The sequence below is a fragment of the Oncorhynchus nerka genome, linkage group LG14 (assembly GCF_034236695.1).
Source record: "Oncorhynchus nerka isolate Pitt River linkage group LG14, Oner_Uvic_2.0, whole genome shotgun sequence".
Lineage (NCBI taxonomy): Eukaryota > Metazoa > Chordata > Actinopteri > Salmoniformes > Salmonidae > Oncorhynchus > Oncorhynchus nerka.
Window position 1 is genome coordinate 98,177,677 of NC_088409.1, and position 19,933 is coordinate 98,197,609.

The 19,933-nt window shown below is 44.8% G+C and overlaps 1 protein-coding gene across 1 annotated transcript in view; it reads left to right on the forward strand.

Annotated features, from left to right (window-relative positions):
- LOC115128169 (rho guanine nucleotide exchange factor TIAM1-like) overlaps positions 1 to 19,933 on the forward strand; it is a 202,912-nt gene that overhangs the window by 179,577 nt on the left and 3,402 nt on the right. The window contains exons 24-28 of the mRNA XM_065000598.1: positions 1,810 to 1,928; positions 7,201 to 7,309; positions 7,672 to 7,730; positions 13,768 to 13,876; positions 17,126 to 17,213. Coding sequence (XP_064856670.1) covers positions 1,810 to 1,928; positions 7,201 to 7,309; positions 7,672 to 7,730; positions 13,768 to 13,876; positions 17,126 to 17,213 — 484 coding nt within the window. The remainder of the gene's footprint in view (positions 1 to 1,809; positions 1,929 to 7,200; positions 7,310 to 7,671; positions 7,731 to 13,767; positions 13,877 to 17,125; positions 17,214 to 19,933) is intronic.

The following is a 19,933-nucleotide window of genomic DNA, read 5'->3' on the forward strand; positions in this document are numbered from 1 at the left end:
TAGTACCCACTACTACTGAGAGAGCTGTAGGAGGGAGGGAGGGAGGGAGGGGTGTGTCCTATAGTACCCACTACTACTGAGAGAGCTATAGGAGGAGGAGGGAGGGAGGGAGGGAGGGGGTGTCCTATAGTACCCACTACTACTGAGAGAGCTGTAGGAGGAGGAGGGAGGGAGGGGTGTGTCCTATAGTACCCACTACTACTGAGAGAGCTGTAGGAGGAGGGAGGGAGGGAGGGAGGGGGTGTGTCCTATAGTACCCACTACTACTGAGAGAGCTGTAGGAGGGAGGGAGGGAGGGAGGGGTGTGTCCTATAGTACCCACTACTACTGAGAGAGCTGTAGGAGGAGGAGGGAGGGAGGGAGGGAGGGAGGAGGGAGGGGTGTGTCCTATAGTATCCACTACTACTGAGAGAGCTGTAGGAGGAGGAGGGAGGGAGGGAGGGGTGTGTCCTATAGTACCCACTACTACTGAGAGAGCTATAGGAGGAGGAGGGAGGGAGGGAGGGAGGGGTGTGTCCTATAGTACCCACTACTACTGAGAGAGCTGTAGGAGGAGGAGGGAGGGAGGGAGGGAGGGAGGGGTGTGTCCTATAGTACCCACTACTACTGAGAGAGCTATAGGAGGAGGAGGGAGGAGGGGTGTGTCCTATAGTACCCACTACTACTGAGAGAGCTGTAAGGAGGGAGGGAGGGAGGGGTGTGTCCTATAGTACCCACTTCTACTGAGAGAGCTGTAGGAGGGAGGGAGGGAGGGAGGGGTGTGTCCTATAGTACCCACTACTACTGAGAGAGCTGTAGCAGGGAGGGAGGGAGGGAGGGGTGTGTCCTATAGTACCCACTACTACTGAGAGAGCTGTAGGACGGAGGGAGGGAGGGGTGTGTCCTATAGTACCCACTACTACTGAGAGAGCTGTAGGAGGGAGGGAGGGAGGGGTGTGTCCTATAGTACCCACTACTACTGAGAGAGCTGTAGGAGGAGGGAGGGAGGGGTGTGTCCTATAGTACCTACTACTACTGAGAGAGCTGTAGGAGGAGGAGGGAGGGAGGGGTGTGTCCTATAGTACCCACTACTACTGAGAGAGCTGTAGGAGGAGGGAGGGAGGGGTGTGTCCTATAGTACCTACTACTACTGAGAGAGCTGTAGGAGGAGGAGGGAGGGAGGGGTGTGTCCTATAGTACCCACTACTACTGAGAGAGCTGTAGGAGGAGGGAGGGAGGGGTGTTTCCTATAGTACCCACTACTACTGAGAGAGCTGTAGGAGGGAGGGAGGGAGGGGTGTGTCCTATAGTACCCACTACTACTGAGAGAGCTGTAGGAGGGAGGGAGGGGTGTGTCCTATAGTACCCACTACTACTGAGAGAGCTGTAGGAGGAGGAGGGAGGGAGGGGTGTGTCCTATAGTACCCACTACTACTGAGAGAGCTGTAGGAGGAGGGAGGGAGGGGTGTGTCCTATAGTACCCACTACTACTGAGAGAGCTGTAGGAGGGAGGGAGGGGTGTGTCCTATAGTACCGACTACTACTGAGAGAGCTGTAGGAGGAGGAGGGAGGGAGGGGTGTGTCCTATAGTACCCACTACTACTGAGAGAGCTGTAGGAGGTAGGGAGGGAGGGGTGTGTCCTATAGTACCCACTACTACTGAGAGAGCTGTAGGAGGGAGGGAGGGAGGGAGGGAGGGAGGGAGGGAGGGAGGGGGTATATGTGACAATCAAATATAATTGTTTTATTTTTTATATTATTTTATCAATGAGATGCAGAAGGGTTAGGTTTAGTATAATAGTGTTCCTCTTCTCTCTCCTTCCTGTCCAGTTGCTATGAAGGCCATGAACAAGGTGGCCAGTCACATCAATGAGATGCAGAAGGTCCACGAGGAGTTTGGGTTGGTGTTTGACCAGCTCATAGCGGAGCAGAGTGGAGACAAGAAACAGGTGCGTTGTTGTTGGGAGTCTCCTCATGTTCTGTGGTATCGAGACAGAGGTGTGTTGTTGGGAGTCTCCTCATGTTCTGTGGTATCGAGACAGAGGTACAGTGTTGTTGGGAGTCTCCTCATGTTCTGTGGTATCGAGACAGAGGTACAGTGTTGTTGGGAGTCTCCTCATGTTCTGTGGTATCGAGACAGAGGTACAGTGTTGTTGGGAGTCTCCTCATGTTCTGTGGTATCGAGACAGAGGTACAGTGTTGTTGGGAGTCTCCTCATGTTCTGTGGTATCGAGACAGAGGTACAGTGTTGGGAGTCTCCTCATGTTCTGTGGTATCTAGACAGAGGTACAGTGTTGTTGGGAGTCTCCTCGTGTTCTGTGGTATATAGACAGAGGTACAGTGTTGTTGGGAGTCTCCTCATGTTCTGTGGTATCTAGACAGGTACAGTGTTGTTGGGAGTCTCCTCATGTTCTGTGGTATCCAGGCAGAGGTGTGTTGGGAGTCTCCTCATGTTCTGTGGTATCTAGACAGAGGTACAGTGTTGTTGGGAGTCTCCTCATGTTCTGTGGTATCTAGACAGAGGTACAGTGTTGTTGGGAGTCTCCTCGTGTTCTGTGGTATCTAGACAGAGGTACAGTGTTGTTGGGAGTCTCGTCATGTTCTCCAGGTGTGTCTGTGGTATCAGTGGCTGTGTAGTTCAAATTACACCCTATTTGCTACACACTACTTATTTTGAAAAGGGCCATAGCTCTGGTCTAAAGTAGTGCACTAAATAGGGAATAGGGTGCCATAGCTCTGGTCTAAAGTAGTGCACTAAATAGGGAATAGGGTGCCATAGCTCTGGTCTAAAGTAGTGCACTAAATAGGGAATAGGGTGCCATAGCTCTGGTCTAAAGTAGTGCACTAAATAGGGAATAGGGTGCCATAGCTCTGGTCTAAAGTAGTGCACTAAATAGGGAATAGGGTGCCATAGCTCTGGTCTAAAGTAGTGCACTATATAGGGAATAGGGTGCCATAGCTCTGGTCTAAAGTAGTGCACTAAATAGGGAATAGGGTGCCATAGCTCTGGTCTAAAGTAGTGCACTAAATAGGGAATAGGGTGCCATAGCTCTGGTCTAAAGTAGTGCACTAAATAGGGAATAGGGTGCCATAGCTCTGGTCTAAAGTAGTGCACTATATAGGGAATAGGGTGCCATAGCTCTGGTCTAAAGTAGTGCACTAAATAGGGAATAGGGTGCCATAGCTCTGGTCTAAAGTAGTGCACTAAATAGGGAATAGGGTGCCAAAGCTCTGGTCTAAAGTAGTGCACTAAATAGGGAATAGGGTGCCATAGCACTGGTCTAAAGTAGTGCACTAAATAGGGAATAGGGTGTCATACCTCTGGTCTAAAGTAGTGCACTAAATATGGAATAGGGTGTCATAGCTCTGGTCTAAAGTAGTGCACTAAATATGGAATAGGGTGTCATAGCTCTGGTCTAAAGTAGTGCACTAAATATGGAATAGGGTGCCATAGCTCTGGTCTAAAGTAGTGCACTAAATAGGGAATAGGGTGCCATAGCTCTGGTCTAAAGTAGTGCACTAAATAGGGAATAGGTCGTTGGAGAATTTCCCAGAGTATGTTGAGGGATTGGATTGCTGTAACATTGGTGTGTTGTTAATGTAAAATGGTTGTGTTGTAACATGGTTGTAACATGGTTGTGTTGTAAAATGGTTGTGTTGTAACATGGTTGTAACATGGGTGTGCTGTAACATAGTTGTAACATGGTTGTGTTGTAACACAGTTGTAACATGGTTGGGTTGTAACATGGTTGTGTTGTAACACAGTTGTAACATGGTTGTAACATGGTTGTGCTGTAACATAGTTGTAACATGGTTGTGTTGTAACATAGTTGTAACATGGTTGTGCTGTAACATGGTTGTGTTGTAACATGGTTGTGTTGTAACATGGTTGTAACATGGTTGTGTTGTAACATGGTTGTGTTGTAACACAGTTGTAACATGGTTGTGTTGTAACATAGTTGTAACATGGTTGTGTTGTAACATGGTTGTGTTGTAACATGGTTGTAACATGGGTGTGTTGTAACATGGTTGTGTTGTAACATGGTTGTGTTGTAACATGGTTGTAACATGGTTGTGTTGTAACATGGTTGTGTTGTAACATGGTTGTAACATGGGTGTGTTGTAACATGGTTGTGTTGTAACATGGTTGTGTTGTAACATGGTTGTAACATGGTTGTGTTGTAACATGGTTGTGTTGTAACATAGTTGTAACATGGTTGTGTTGTAACATGGTTGTGTTGTAACATAGTTGTAACATGGTTGTGTTGTAACATGGTTGTAACATGGTTGTGTTGTAACATGGTTGTGTTGTAACATGGTTGTAACATGGTGTGTTGTAACATGGTTGTGTTGTAACATGGTTGTGTTGTAACATGGTTGTAACATGGTTGTGTTGTAACATGGTTGTGTTGTAACACAGTTGTAACATGGTTGTGTTGTAACATAGTTGTAACATGGTTGTGCTGTAACATAGTTGTAACATGGTTGTGTTGTAACACAGTTGTAACATGGTTGTGTTGTAACACAGTTGTAACATGGTTGTGTTGTAACATGGCTGTAACATGGTTGTGTTGTAACATGGTTGTGTTGTAACATAGTTGTAACATGGTTGTGTTGTAACACAGTTGTAACATGGTTGTGTTGTAACATAGCTGTAACATGGTTGTGTTGTAACATGGTTGTGTTGTAATGTAACATGGTTGTGTTGTAACATGGTTGTGTTGTAACATAGCTGTAACATGGTTGTGTTGTAACATGGTTGTGTTGTAACATGGTTGTGTTGTAACATAGCTGTAACATGGTTGTGTTGTAACATGGTTGTGTTGTAACATGGTTGTATCATGGTTGTGTTGTAACATGGTTGTGTTGTAACATGGTTGTGTTGTAACATAGTTGTAACATGGTTGTGTTGTAACATGGTTGTGTTGTAACATGGTTGTAACATGGTTGTGTTGTAACATGGTTGTGTTGTAACATGGTTGTATCATGGTTGTGTTGTAACATGGTTGTGTTGTAACATGGTTGTGTTGTAACGTAGCTGTAACATGGTTGTGTTGTAACATGGTTGTGTTGTAACATGGTTGTGTTGTAACATAGCTGTAACATGGTTGTGTTGTAACATGGTTGTGTTGTAATGTAACATGGTTGTGTTGTAACATGGTTGTGTTGTAACATAGCTGTAACATGGTTGTGTTGTAACATGGTTGTGTTGTAACATGGTTGTGTTGTAACATAGCTGTAACATGGTTGTGTTGTAACATGGTTGTGTTGTAACATGGTTGTATCATGGTTGTGTTGTAACATGGTTGTGTTGTAACATGGTTGTGTTGTAACATAGTTGTAACATGGTTGTGTTGTAACATGGTTGTGTTGTAACATGGTTGTAACATGGTTGTGTTGTAACATGGTTGTGTTGTAACATGGTTGTATCATGGTTGTGTTGTAACATGGTTGTGTTGTAACATGGTTGTGTTGTAACGTAGCTGTAACATGGTTGTGTTGTAACATGGTTGTGTTGTAACATAGCTGTAACATGGTTGTGTTGTAACATAGCTGTAACATGGTTGTGTTGTAACATAGCTGTAACATGGTTGTGTTGTAACATGGTTGTGTTGTAACATGGTTGTAACATGGTTGTGTTGTAACATGGTTGTGTTATAACATGGGTGTAACATGGTTGTAACATGGTTGTGTTATAACATGGGTGTAACATGGTTGTAACATGGTTGTAACATGGTTGTTGTAACATGGTTGTGTTGTAACATGGGTGTGTTGTAACATGGGTGTGTTGTAACATGGTTGTAACATGGTTGTAACATGGTTGTAACATGGGTGTGTTGTAACATGGTTGTAACATGGGTGTGTTGTAACATGGTTGTAACATGGTTGTGATATAACATGGTGTAACATGGTTGTAACATGGTTGTGTTGTATCATGGTTGTGTTGTAACATGGGTGTAACATGGGTGGGTTGTAATATGGTTGTGTTGTAACATGGTTGTAACATGGGTGTGTTGTAACATGGTTGTAACATGGTTGTGTTGTAACATGGGTGTAACATGGTTGTAACATGGTTGTGTTGTATCATGGTTGTGTTGTAACATGGTTGTGTTGTAACATGGCTGTAACATGGTTGTGTTGTAACATGGTTGTGTTGTAACATGGGTGTAACATGGTTGTGTTGTAACATGGTTGTGTTGTAACATGGTTGTAACATGGTTGTGTTGTAACATGGTTGTAACATTGTTGTGTTGTATCATGGTTGTGTTGTAACATGGCTGTAACATGGTTGTGTTGTAACATGGTTGTGTTGTAACATGGTTGTGTTGTAACATGGTTGTGTTGTAACATGGTTGTAACATGGTTGTGTTGTAACATGGTTGTAACATTGTTGTGTTGTAACATGGTTGGGTTATAACATGGTTGTAACATGGTTGTGTTGTAACATGGCTGTAACATGGTTGTAACATGGGTGTGTTGTAACATGGTTGTAACATGGGTGTGTTGTAACATGGTTGTAACATGGTTGTGATATAACATGGTGTAACATGGTTGTAACATGGTTGTGTTGTATCATGGTTGTGTTGTAACATGGGTGTAACATGGGTGGGTTGTAATATGGTTGTGTTGTAACATGGTTGTAACATGGGTGTGTTGTAACATGGTTGTAACATGGTTGTGTTGTAACATGGGTGTAACATGGTTGTAACATGGTTGTGTTGTATCATGGTTGTGTTGTAACATGGTTGTGTTGTAACATGGCTGTAACATGGTTGTGTTGTAACATGGTTGTGTTGTAACATGGGTGTAACATGGTTGTGTTGTAACATGGTTGTGTTGTAACATGGTTGTAACATGGTTGTGTTGTAACATGGTTGTAACATTGTTGTGTTGTATCATGGTTGTGTTGTAACATGGCTGTAACATGGTTGTGTTGTAACATGGTTGTGTTGTAACATGGTTGTGTTGTAACATGGTTGTGTTGTAACATGGTTGTAACATGGTTGTGTTGTAACATGGTTGTAACATTGTTGTGTTGTAACATGGTTGGGTTATAACATGGTTGTAACATGGTTGTGTTGTAACATGGCTGTAACATGGTTGTATCATGGTTTGTGTTGTAACATGGTTGTGTTGTATCATGGTTGTGTTGTAACATGGTTGTAACATGGTTGTGTTGTATCATGGTTGTAACATGGTTGTAACATGGTTGTGTTGTAGGTTGCTGATCTGTCGATGGGGGACTTGCTGCTCCACACCAGCGTAGCCTGGATCAACCCTCCCTCCTCCCTGGGCAAATGGAAGAAAGAACCCCAACTGGCTGCATTCAGTACGTTAAGGACAATACCTAGTGTGCATCGGATGTGGCCTTCTCAGAACCATGTAGCTAATGGGGTTCTAGTTCTAGAACGGGACAAAGCTACTTAGAACCTTCTCTAGATCACTCTTAAGATGGCTGTCTGTTACATAAGGGGATACATGTACCACTCTGTCTAATGACATAGACTGTGTCCCCTATTGCCGTTATAGTGCACTACTTTTGACCACAGCCAATTTGGGACTGAGTGCAAGGCTGATCACTCCAATTAACATAATACTGTATTATGATAGCTTATTTCATGTATTTGAAACGTATTACATAGACACTGAAATCTTTCTGCTACCCCTTCCATCGCCCTCTTCATGGTTCAGTCTTCAGAACAGCCGTGGTGTTTGTGTGTAAGGATGGATCCAAGCAGAAGAAGAAAATGGTAAGTTCCGTCTCTTAACACAACCAAACCTTTCAACCATAGTTTCTCTGAATCCTAACCTCGATATTCCATTCCCATCAAGTGGTTCTAATTTATTTGGCTTTGTTGAAGCATCACTTCCATACCAAGTCCAGTGGTACCTTCCATACCTAGTCCACTGGGTCAGTGGTACCTTCCATACCTAGTCCAGTGGTACCTTCCATACCTAGTTCACTGGGTCAGTGGTACCTTCCATACCTAGTCCAGTGGTACCTTCCATACCAAGTCCAGTGGTACCTTCCATACCAAGTCCACTGGGTCAGTGGTACCTTCCATACCTAGTCCACTGGGTCAGTGGTACCTTCCATACCTAGTCCACTGGGTCAGTGGTACCTTCCATACCTAGTCCACTGGGTCAGTGGTACCTTCCATAACTAGTCCACTGGGTCAGTGGTACCTTCCATAACTAGTCCACTGGGACAGTGGTACCTTCCATACCTAGTCCAGTGGTACCTTCCATACCTAGTCCAGTGGTATCTTCCACAACTAGTCCACTGGGTCAGTGGTACCTTCCATACCTAGTCCACTGGGTCAGTGGTACCTTCCATAACTAGTCCACTGGGTCAGTGGTACCTTCCATACCTAGTCCACTGGGTCAGTGGTACCTTCCATACCTAGTCCACTGGGTCAGTGGTACCTTCCATACCTAGTCCACTGGGTCAGTGTTACCTTCCATACCTAGTCCACTGGGTCAGTGGTACCTTCCATACCTAGTCCACTGGGTCAGTGGTACCTTCCATACCTAGTCCACTGGGTCAGTGGTACCTTCCATAACTAGTCCACTGGGACAGTGGTACCTTCCATACCTAGTCCAGTGGTACCTTCCATACCTAGTCCACTGGGTCAGTGGTACCTTCCATACCTAGTCCAGTGGTACCTTCCATAACTAGTCCACTGGGTCAGTGGTACCTTCCATACCTAGTCCAGTGGTACCTTCCATACCTAGTCCACTGGGTCAGTGGTACATTTACATTTAAGTCATTTAGCAGACGCTCTTATCCAGAGCGACTTACAAATTGGTGCATTCACCTTATGACATCCAGTGGAACAGTAGCGCATCTAAATCTTTTAAGGGGGGAGGGGTGAGAGGGATTACTTTATCCTATCCTAGGTATTCCTTAAAGAGGTGGGGTTTCAGGTGTCTCCGGAAGGTGGTGATTGACTCCGCTGTCCTGGCGTCGTGAGGGAGTTTGTTCCACCATTGGGGGGCCAGAGCAGCGAACAGTTTTGACTGGGCTGGGCGGGAACTGTACTTCCTCAGTGGTAGGGAGGCGAGCAGGCCAGAGGTGGATGAACGCAGTGCCCTTGTTTGGGTGTAGGGCCTGATCAGAGCCTGGAGGTACTGAGGTGCCGTTCCCCTCACAGCTCCGTAGGCAAGCACCATGGTCTTGTAGCGGATGCGAGCTTCAACTGGAAGCCAGTGGAGAGAGCGGAGGAGCGGGGTGACGTGAGAGAACTTGGGAAGGTTGAACACCAGACGGGCTGCGGCGTTCTGGATGAGTTGTAGGGGTTTAATGGCACAGGCAGGGAGCCCAGCCAACAGCGAGTTGCAGTAATCCAGACGGGAGATGACGAGTGCCTGGATTAGGACCTGCGCCGCTTCCTGTGTGAGGCAGGGTCGTACTCTGCGGATGTTGTAGAGCATGAACCTACAGGAACGGGCCACCGCCTTGATGTTAGTTGAGAACGACAGGGTGTTGTCCAGGATCACGCCAAGATTCTTAGCGCTCTGGGAGGAGGACACAATGGAGTTGTCAACCGTGATGGCGAGATCATGGAACGGGCAGTCCTTCCCCGGGAGGAAGAGCAGCTCCGTCTTGCCGAGGTTCAGCTTGAGGTGGTGATCCGTCATCCACACTGATATGTCTGCCAGACATGCAGAGATGCGATTCGCCACCTGATCATCAGAAGGGGAAAGGAGAAGATTAATTGTGTGTCGTCTGCATAGCAATGATAGGAGAGACCATGTGAGGTTATGACAGAGCCAAGTGACTTGGTGTATAGCGAGAATAGGAGAGGGCCTAGAACAGAGCCTTGGGGACACCAGTGGTGAGCACGTGGTGTGGAGACGGATTCTCGCCACGCCACCTGGTAGGAGCGACCTGTCAGGTAGGACGCAATCCAAGCGTGGGCCGCGCCGGAGATGCCCAACTCGGAGAGGGTGGAGAGGAGGATCTGATGGTTCACAGTATCGAAGGCAGCCGATAGGTCTAGAAGGATGAGAGCAGAGGAGAGAGAGTTAGCTTTAGCAGTGCGGAGCGCCTCCGTGATACAGAGAAGAGCAGTCTCAGTTGAATGACTAGTCTTGAAACCTGACTGATTTGGATCAAGAAGGTCATTCTGAGAGAGATAGCGGGAGAGCTGGCCAAGGACGGCACGTTCAAGAGTTTTGGAGAGAAAAGAAAGAAGGGATACTGGTCTGTAGTTGTTGACATCGGAGGGATCGAGTGTAGGTTTTTTCAGAAGGGGTGCAACTCTCGCTCTCTTGAAGACGGAAGGACGTAGCCAGCGGTCAGGGATGAGTTGATGAGCGAGGTGAGGTAGGGAGAAGGTCTCCGGAAATGGTCTGGAGAAGAGGAGGGGATAGGGTCAAGCGGGCAGGTTGTTGGGCGGCCGGCCGTCACAAGACGCGAGATTTCATCTGGAGAGAGGGGGGAGAAAGAGGTCAGAGCGCAGGGTAGGGCAGTGTGAGCAGAACCAGCGGTGTCGTTTGACTTAACAAACGAGGATCGGATGTCGTCGACCTTCTTTTCAAAATGGTTGACGAAGTCATCTGCAGAGAGGGAGGAGGGGGGAGGATTCAGGAGGGAGGAGAAGGTTGCAAAGAGCTTCCTAGGGTTAGAGGCAGATGCTTGGAATTTAGAGTGGTAGAAAGTGGCTTTAGCAGCAGAGAGAGAAGAGGAAAATGTAGAGAGGAGGGGGGTGAAAGGATGTCAGGTCCGCAGGGAGGCGAGTTTTCCTCCATTTCCGCTCGGCTGCCCGGGCCCTGTTCTGTGAGCTCGCAATGAGTCGTTGAGCCACGGAGCGGGAGGGGAGGACCGAGCCGGCCTGGAGGATAGGGGACATAGAGAGTCAAAGGATGCAGAAAGGGAGGAGAGGAGGGTTGAGGAGGCAGAATCAGGAGATAGGTTGGAGAAGGTTTGAGCAGAGGGAAGAGATGATAGGATGGAAGAGGAGAGAGTAGCGGGGGAGAGAGAGCGAAGGTTGGGACGGCGCGATACCATCCGAGTAGGGGCAGTGTGGGAAGTGTTGGATGAGAGGGAGAAGGATACAAGGTAGTGGTCGGAGACTTGGAGGGGAGTTGCAATGAGGTTAGTGGAAGAACAGCATCTAGTAAAGATGAGGTCGAGCGTATTTCCTGCCTTGTGAGTAGGGGGGGATGGTGAGAGGGTGAGGTCAAAAGAGGAGAGGAGTGGAAAGAAGGAGGCAGAGAGGAATGAGTCAAAGGTAGACGTGGGAGGTTAAAGTCGCCCAGAACTGTGAGAGGTGAGCCGTCCTCAGGAAAGGAGCTTATCAAGGCATCAAGCTCATTGATGAACTCTCCGAGGGAACCTGGAGGGCGATAAATGATAAGGATGTTAAGCTTGAAAGGGCTGGTAACTGTGACAGCATGGAATTCAAAGGAGGCGATAGACAGATGGGTAAGGGGAGAAAGAGAGAATGACCACTTGGGAGAGATGAGGATCCCGGTGCCACCACCCCGCTGACCAGAAGCTCTCGGGGTGTGCGAGAACACGTGGGCAGACGAAGAGAGAGCAGTAGGAGTAGCAGTGTTGTCTGTGGTGATCCATGTTTCCGTCAGTGCCAAGAAGTCGAGGGACTGGAGGGAGGCATAGGCTGAGATGAAATCTGCCTTGTTGGCCGCAGATCGGCAGTTCCAGAGGCTACCGGAGACCTGGAACTCCACGTGGGTCGTGCGCTGGGACCACCAGATTAGGGTGGCCGCGGCCACGGGGTGTGGAGCGTTTGTATGGTCTGTGCAGAGAGGAGAGAACAGGGATAGACAGACACATAGTTGACAGGCTACACAAGAGGCTACGCTAATGCAAAGGAGATTGGAATGACAAGTGGACTACACGTCTCGAGTGTTCAGAAAGTTAAGCTTACGTAGCAAGAATCTTATTGACTAAAATGATTAAAATGATACAGTACTGCTGAAGTAGGCTAGCTGGCAGAGGCTGCGTTGTTGACTATGTAGGCTAGCTGGCAGTGTCTGCGTTGTTGACACTACACTAATCAAGTCGTTCCGTTGAGTGTAATGGTTTCTACTGTGCTACTGTGCTGATATTCGGGGCTAGCTAGCAGTGTTGATTTTACGTTACGTTGCGTTAAAAGAACGACAATAGCTGGCTAGCTAACCTAGGAAATCGCTCAAGACTACACAATTATCTTTGATACAAAGACGGCTATGTAGCTAGCTATGTAGCTAGCTACGATCAAACAAATCAAGCCGTTGTACTGTAATGAAATGAAAAATGTGATACTACCTGTGGAGCGAAGCGAAATGCGACCGGATTGTTGAGTGCGGAAGTTCTGTTACGTTAAGGACGACGAATAGCTGGCTAGCTAACCTCGGTAAATTAAGATAATCACTCTAAAACTACACACTCTAACTACACAATTATCTTGGATACGAAGACAGCAAAGACAACTATGTAGCTAGCTAACACTACACTAATCAAGTCGTTCAGTTGAGTGGAAGTTGTGCTGCTAATCGGTAGACGGTGGACTAGCTAACGGTAGACGTTAGCTAGCTAGCTAGCTGCAGGGCGGTGTAGACTGCGTTAGGACGACGAAATACGATAATTACGCAATTATCTATGATACAAAGACGGCTATGTAGCTAGCTGAGAAGAACAATTGCTAAGATTAGACAAATCAAACCGTTGTACTATAATGAAATGTAATGAAATGAAAAACTACCTGCGGACCGAGTGCAGATGCGACCGCTCGCTCCAACCCGGAAGCACAACTACCTTCCATACCTAGTCCAGTGGTACCTTCCATACCTAGTCCAGTGGTACCTTCCATACCTAGTCCAGTGGGTCGGTGGTACCAGTTGATGTATTGTAAAAGGCATATCACACAGCCATCTAAACCAACCTGCCTTAAATTAACTAAAATTGTCACATCCCAGTTACTTATTAACTTAGAAAGGCTTTATAGAGCATTCATAACATCTTCATAAGCAATATATAGATGCTTTGGCAATCATTTATGGATCTGTTGGGGTGCGTATCTGTCTGTACGGGTGGGGGTGCGTATCTGTCTGTAGGGGGGTGCGTATCTGTCTGTGGGGGGGGGGGTGTCTGTCTGTCTGTCTGTCTGTCTGTCTGTCTGTGGGGGGATGCGTGTCTGTTGGGGGGTGCGTATCTGTCTGTTGGGGGTGCGTATCTGTCTGTAGGGGGTGCGTATCTGTCTGTAGGGGGTGCGTATCTGTCTGTAGGGGGTACGTATCTGTCTGTAGGGGGTGCGTATCTGTCTGTAGGGGGTGCGTATCTGTCTGTAGGGGATGCGTATCTGTCTGTAGGGGGATGCGTGTCTGTAGGGGGGTGCGTATCTGTCTGTATGGGGGATGCATGTCTGTAGGGGGGGGTGCGTATATGTCTGTCTGGGGGCATGTCTGTCTGTAGGGGGTGCGTATCTGTCTGTTGGGTGGGGCGGCGTATCTGTCTGTCTGTAGGGGGTGCGTATCTGTCTGTCTGGGGGCGTATCTGTCTGTAGGGGCGTATCTGTCTGTAGGGGCGTATCTGTCTGTAGGGGGCGTATCTGTCTGTAGGGGATGCGTATCTGTCTGTAGGGGGATGCGTGTCTGTAGGGGGCGTATCTGTCTGTAGGGGGCGTATCTGTCTGTGGGGGGTGGGTATCTGTCTGTCTGGGGGCGTATCTGTCTGTCTGGGGGGCGTATCGGTCTGTCTGGGGGGCATATCTAAGGGCTGTCTGGGGGGTGTATCTGTCTGTCTGGGGGGCGTATCTAAGGTCTGTCTGTGTCTCTCAGGGTGGCTCCCATCGAGCGTCGTCAGTCTCGTCTGAAGACAAGGACCCATTCCGCTTCCGTCACATGATCTCCACAGACGCGCTCCAAGTCCGAGCCCTCAATAACCAAGGTACAGTTCAATATAGAGCCCTCAATAACCAAGGTACAGTTTAATATAGAGCCCTCTATAACCAAGGTACAGTTCAATATAGAGCCCTCAATAACCAAGGTACAGTTCAATATAGAGCCCTCTATAACCAAGGTACAGTTCAATATAGAGCCCTCAATAACCAAGGTACAGTTCAATATAGAGCCCTCTATAACCAAGGTACAGTTCAATATAGAGCCCTCTATAACCAAGGTACAGTTCAATATAGAGCCCTCAATAACCAAGGTACAGTTTCATATAGAGCCCTCAATAACCAAGGTACAGTTCAATATAGAGCCCTCAATAACCAAGGTACAGTTCAATATAGAGCCCTCTATAACCAAGGTACAGTTCAATATAGAGCCCTCAATAACCAAGGTACAGTTCAATATAGAGCCCTCAATAACCAAGGTACAGTTCAATATAGAGCCCTCAATAACCAAGGTACAGTTCAATATAGAGCCCTCAATAACCAAGGTACAGTTTAATATAGAGCCCTCAATAACCAAGGTACAGTTCAATATAGAGCCCTCAATAACCAAGGTACAGTTCAATATAGAGCCCTCTATAACCAAGGTACAGTTTCATATAGAGCCCTCAATAACCAAGGTACAGTTCAATATAGAGCCCTCAATAACCAAGGTACAGTTCAATATAGAGCCCTCAATAACCAAGGTACAGTTTAATATAGAGCCCTCAATAACCAAGGTACAGTTCAATATAGAGCCCTCAATAACCAAGGTACAGTTTAATATAGAGCCCTCAATAACCAAGGTACAGTTTAATATAGAGCCCTCTATAACCAAGGTACAGTTTCATATAGAGCCCTCAATAACCAAGGTACAGTTCAATATAGAGCCCTCAATAACCAAGGTACAGTTTAATATAGAGCCCTCAATAACCAAGGTACAGTTTAATATAGAGCCCTCTATAACCAAGGTACAGTTTCATATAGAGCCCTCAATAACCAAGGTACAGTTCAATATAGAGCCCTCAATAACCAAGGTACAGTTCAATATAGAGCCCTCAATAACCAAGGTACAGTTTAATATAGAGCCCTCAATAACCAAGGTACAGTTCAATATAGAGCCCTCTATAACCAAGGTACAGTTCAATATAGAGCCCTCAATAACCAAGGTACAGTTCAATATAGAGCCCTCAATAACCAAGGTACAGTTCAATATAGAGCCCTCAATAACCAAGGTACAGTTCAATATAGAGCCCTCAATAACCAAGGTACAGTTCAATATAGAGCCCTCAATAACCAAGGTACAGTTCAATATAGAGCCCTCAATAACCAAGGTACAGTTCAATATAGAGCCCTCAATAACCAAGGTACAGTTCAATATAGAGCCCTCAATAACCAAGGTACAGTTCAATATAGAGCCCTCAATAACCAAGGTACAGTTCAATATAGAGCCCTCAATAACCAAGGTACAGTTCAATATAGAGCCCTCAATAACCAAGGTACAGTTCAATATAGAGCCCTCTATAACCAAGGTACAGTTCAATATAGAGCCCTCAATAACCAAGGTACAGTTCAATATAGAGCCCTCAATAACCAAGGTACAGTTTAATATAGAGCCCTCAATAACCAAGGTACAGTTCAATATAGAGCCCTCTATAACCAAGGTACAGTTCAATATAGAGCCCTCAATAACCAAGGTACAGTTCAATATAGAGCCCTCAATAACCAAGGTACAGTTCAATATAGAGCCCTCAATAACCAAGGTACAGTTCAATATAGAGCCCTCAATAACCAAGGTACAGTTCAATATAGAGCCCTCAATAACCAAGGTACAGTTCAATATAGAGCCCTCAATAACCAAGGTACAGTTCAATATAGAGCCCTCAATAACCAAGGTACAGTTCAATATAGAGCCCTCAATAACCAAGGTACAGTTCAATATAGAGCCCTCAATAACCAAGGTACAGTTCAATATAGAGCCCTCAATAACCAAGGTACAGTTCAATATAGAGCCCTCTATAACCAAGGTACAGTTTCATATAGAGCCCTCTATAACCAAGGTACAGTTCAATATAGAGCCCTCAATAACCTAGGTACAGTTCAATATAGAGCCCTCAATAACCAAGGTACAGTTCAATATAGAGCCCTCAATAACCTAGGTACAGTTCAATATAGAGCCCTCAATAACCAAGGTACAGTTCAATATAGAGCCCTCAATAACCAAGGTACAGTTCAATATAGAGCCCTCAATAACCAAGGTACAGTACACTCAGCCATGCTGTTAATCCTGAAATACATTTACAGTTTATTAATGCATTATTTGAGTCATTTGGCAGAGGCTTGAGTGACACACTAAAGACTCAACCATTCCTGTATTGACTTTGTAATGTTCTTCTCTGTCTGAATAGACATGATGTTCTTTGTAATGTTCTTCTCTGTCTGAATAGACTTGATGTTCTTTGTAATGTTCTTCTCTGTCTGAATAGACATGATGTTCTTTGTAATGTTCTTCTCTGTCTGAATAGACTTGATGTTCTTTGTAATGTTCTTCTCTGTCTGAATAGACTTGATGTTCTTTGTAATGTTCTTCTCTGTCTGAATAGACTTGATGTTCTTTGTAATGTTCTTCTCTGTCTGAATAGACTTGATGTTCTTTGTAATGTTCTTCTCTGTCTGAATAGACTTGATGTTCTTTGTAATGTTCTTCTCTGTCTGAATAGACATGATGTTCTTTGTAATGTTCTTCTCTGTCTGAATAGACTTGATGTTCTTTGTAATGTTCTTCTCTTTCTGAATAGACTTGATGTTCTTTGTAATGTTCTTCTCTGTCTGAATAGACATGATGTTCTTTGTAATGTTCTTCTCTGTCTGAATAGACACGATGTTCTTTGTAATGTTCTTCTCTGTCTGAATAGACTTGATGTTCTTTGTAATGTTCTTCTCTGTCTGAATAGACTTGATGTTCTTTGTAATGTTCTCTGTCTGAATAGACTTGATGTTCTTTGTAATGTTCTTCTCTGTCTGAATAGACTTGATGTTCTTTGTAATGTTCTCTGTCTGAATAGACTTGATGTTCTTTGTAATGTTCTTCTCTGTCTGAATATACATGATGTTCTTTGTAATGTTCTCTGTCTGAATAGACTTGATGTTCTTTGTAATGTTCTCTGTCTGAATAGACATGATGGACTGAGAGAAAGATAGTCAGTGACTACAAATGAGTTGTTCTGTATGTGAGGTTATAACATGTGTGCGCGCCATTGCAGACGGAGAGGGCTCTGCCGTGTGTGAGATCGTCCACGTCAAGTCCGAGTCAGAAGGACGGCCGGAGAGGACATTCCACCTGTGCTGCAGGTGAGCCTCCTGACCCAACTGATAGAATGTTTATCAGTCCTGACTGAAGACAACATTGGCATTAAGTCACTGATTTACTTTGGAACCACCCTCAATATCTTTTAATCGTTTAAAAAAAAAAAAAATCTTCATATTTAATTAATTAATATATAGAGCCTTTCCAGATGCTCAAAGCACCAAGAGGGGAAGCACCTTGATGCTGATTAATGCTGTGACTATTGACCTATATACAGGTGAAGTCGGAAGTTTACACACACCTTAGCCAAATACATTTAAACTCAGTTTTTCACAATTCCTGACATTGAATCCTCGTTAAAAAAAATTCCCTGTCTTAGGTCAGTTAGGATCACCACTTTAATTTTCAGAATGTGAAATGTCAGAATAATAGTAGAATGATTTATTTCAGCTTTTATTTCTTTCATCACATTCCCCAGTGGGTCAGAAGTTTACATACACTCAATTAGTATTTGGTAGCATTGCCTTTAAATTGTTTAACTTGGGTCAAACATTTCGGGTGGCCTTCCACAAGCTTCCCACAATAAGTTGGGTGACTTTTGGCCCATTCCTCCTGACAGAGCTGGTGTAACTGAGTCAGGTTTGTAGGCCTCCTTGCTCGCACACGCTTTTTCAGTTCTGCCCACAAATGTTCTATAGGATTGAGGTCAGGGCTTTGTGATGGCCACTCCAATACCTTCACTTTGTTGTCCTTAAGCCATTTTTAACCTCCTGAATAATGTCTTGAGATGTTGCTCCTTTTTTTATGGCGGTTTTGGAGCAGTGGCTTCTTGAGCAGCCTTTCAGGTTATGTCGATATAGGACTAGTTTTACTGTGGATATAGATACCTTTGTACCTGTTTCCTCCAGCATCTTCACAAAATACTTTTCTGTTGTTCTGGGATTGATTTGCACTTTTCGCAACCAAGGTATGTTCATATCTATGAGACAGAACGCGTCTTCTTCCTGAGCGGTATGACGGCTGCGTGGTCCCATGGTGTTTATACTTGCGTACTATTGTTTGTACAGATGAACTTGGTACCTTCAGGCGTTTGGAAATTGCTCCCAAGGATGAACCAGACTTGTGGAGGTCTACAATTTTTTTCTGAGATTTTGGCTGATTTCTTTTGATTTTCTCATGATGTCAAGCAAAGAGGCACTGAGTTTGAAGGTAGGCCTTGAAATACATCCACAGGTACACCTCCAATTGACTCAAATAATGTCAATTAGCCTATCAGAAGCTTCTAAAGCCATGACATCATTTTCTGGAATTTTCCAAGCTGTTTAAAGGCACAGTCAACTTAGTGGATGTAAACTTCTGACCCACTGGAATTGTGATACAGTGAATTATAAGTGAAATAATCTGTCTGTAAACAATTGTTGGATTTGTGTCATGCACAAAGTAGAAGTCCTAACCGACAAACTATAGTTTCTTAACAAGAAATTGTAAACTTCTGACTTCAACTGTATGTCTTCTTAACCATCTGAGAATGTGTTTTAATTATCCAACAAATTAAACCAATCAAATACCATTTTATTTGTCACATGGCCCGAGTACAACAGGTGTAGTCCTTACCGTGAAATGTTTACTTACAAGCCCTTAACCAACAGTGCAGTTCAAGAAATAAAGTAAAAAAATGTAATAAAAAGTAACACAATAAAATAACAATAATGAGACTATATACAGGGGGTACCGGTTAGTAATGAGACTATATACAGGGGGTACAGGTTAGTAATGAGACTATATACAGGGGGTACCGGTTAGTAATGAGACTATATACAGGGGGTACAGGTTAGTAATGAGACTATATACAGGGGTACAGGTTAGTAATGAGGCTATATACAGGGGGTACCGGTTAGTAATGAGACTATATACAGGGGTACAGGTTAGTAATGAGACTATATACAGGGGGTACAGGTTAGTAATGAGACTATATACAGGGGGTACCGGTTAGTAATGAGACTATATACAGGGGGTACCGGTTAGTAATGAGACTATATACAGGGGTACAGGTTAGTAATGAGACTATATACAGGGGGTACAGGTTAGTAATGAGGCTATATACAGGGGTACAGGTTAGTAATGACTATATACAGGGGGTACAGGTTAGTAATGAGACTATATACAGGGGTACCGGTTAGTAATGAGACTATATACAGGGGGTACAGGTTAGTAATGAGACTATATACAGGGGTACAGGTTAGTAATGAGACTATATACAGGGGTACAGGTTAGTAATGAGACTATATACAGGGGGTACAGGTTAGTAATGAGACTATATACAGGGGGTACAGGTTAGTAATGAGACTATATACAGGGGTACAGGTTAGTAATGAGACTATATACAGGGGGTACAGGTTAGTAATGAGACTATATACAGGGGTACAGGTTAGTAATGAGACTATATACAGGGGTACAGGTTAGTAATGAGACTATATACAGGGGTACAGGTTAGTAATGAGACTATATACAGGAGTACAGGTTAGTAATGAGACTATATGCAGGGGTACAGGTTAGTAATGAGACTATATACAGGGGTACAGGTTAGTAATGAGACTATATACAGGGGTACAGGTTAGTAATGAGACTATATACAGGGGGTACAGGTTAGTAATGAGACTATATACAGGGGGTACCGGTTAGTAATGAGACTATATACAGGGGGTACCGGTTAGTAATGAGACTATATACAGGGGGCAACGGTTAGTAATGAGACTATATACAG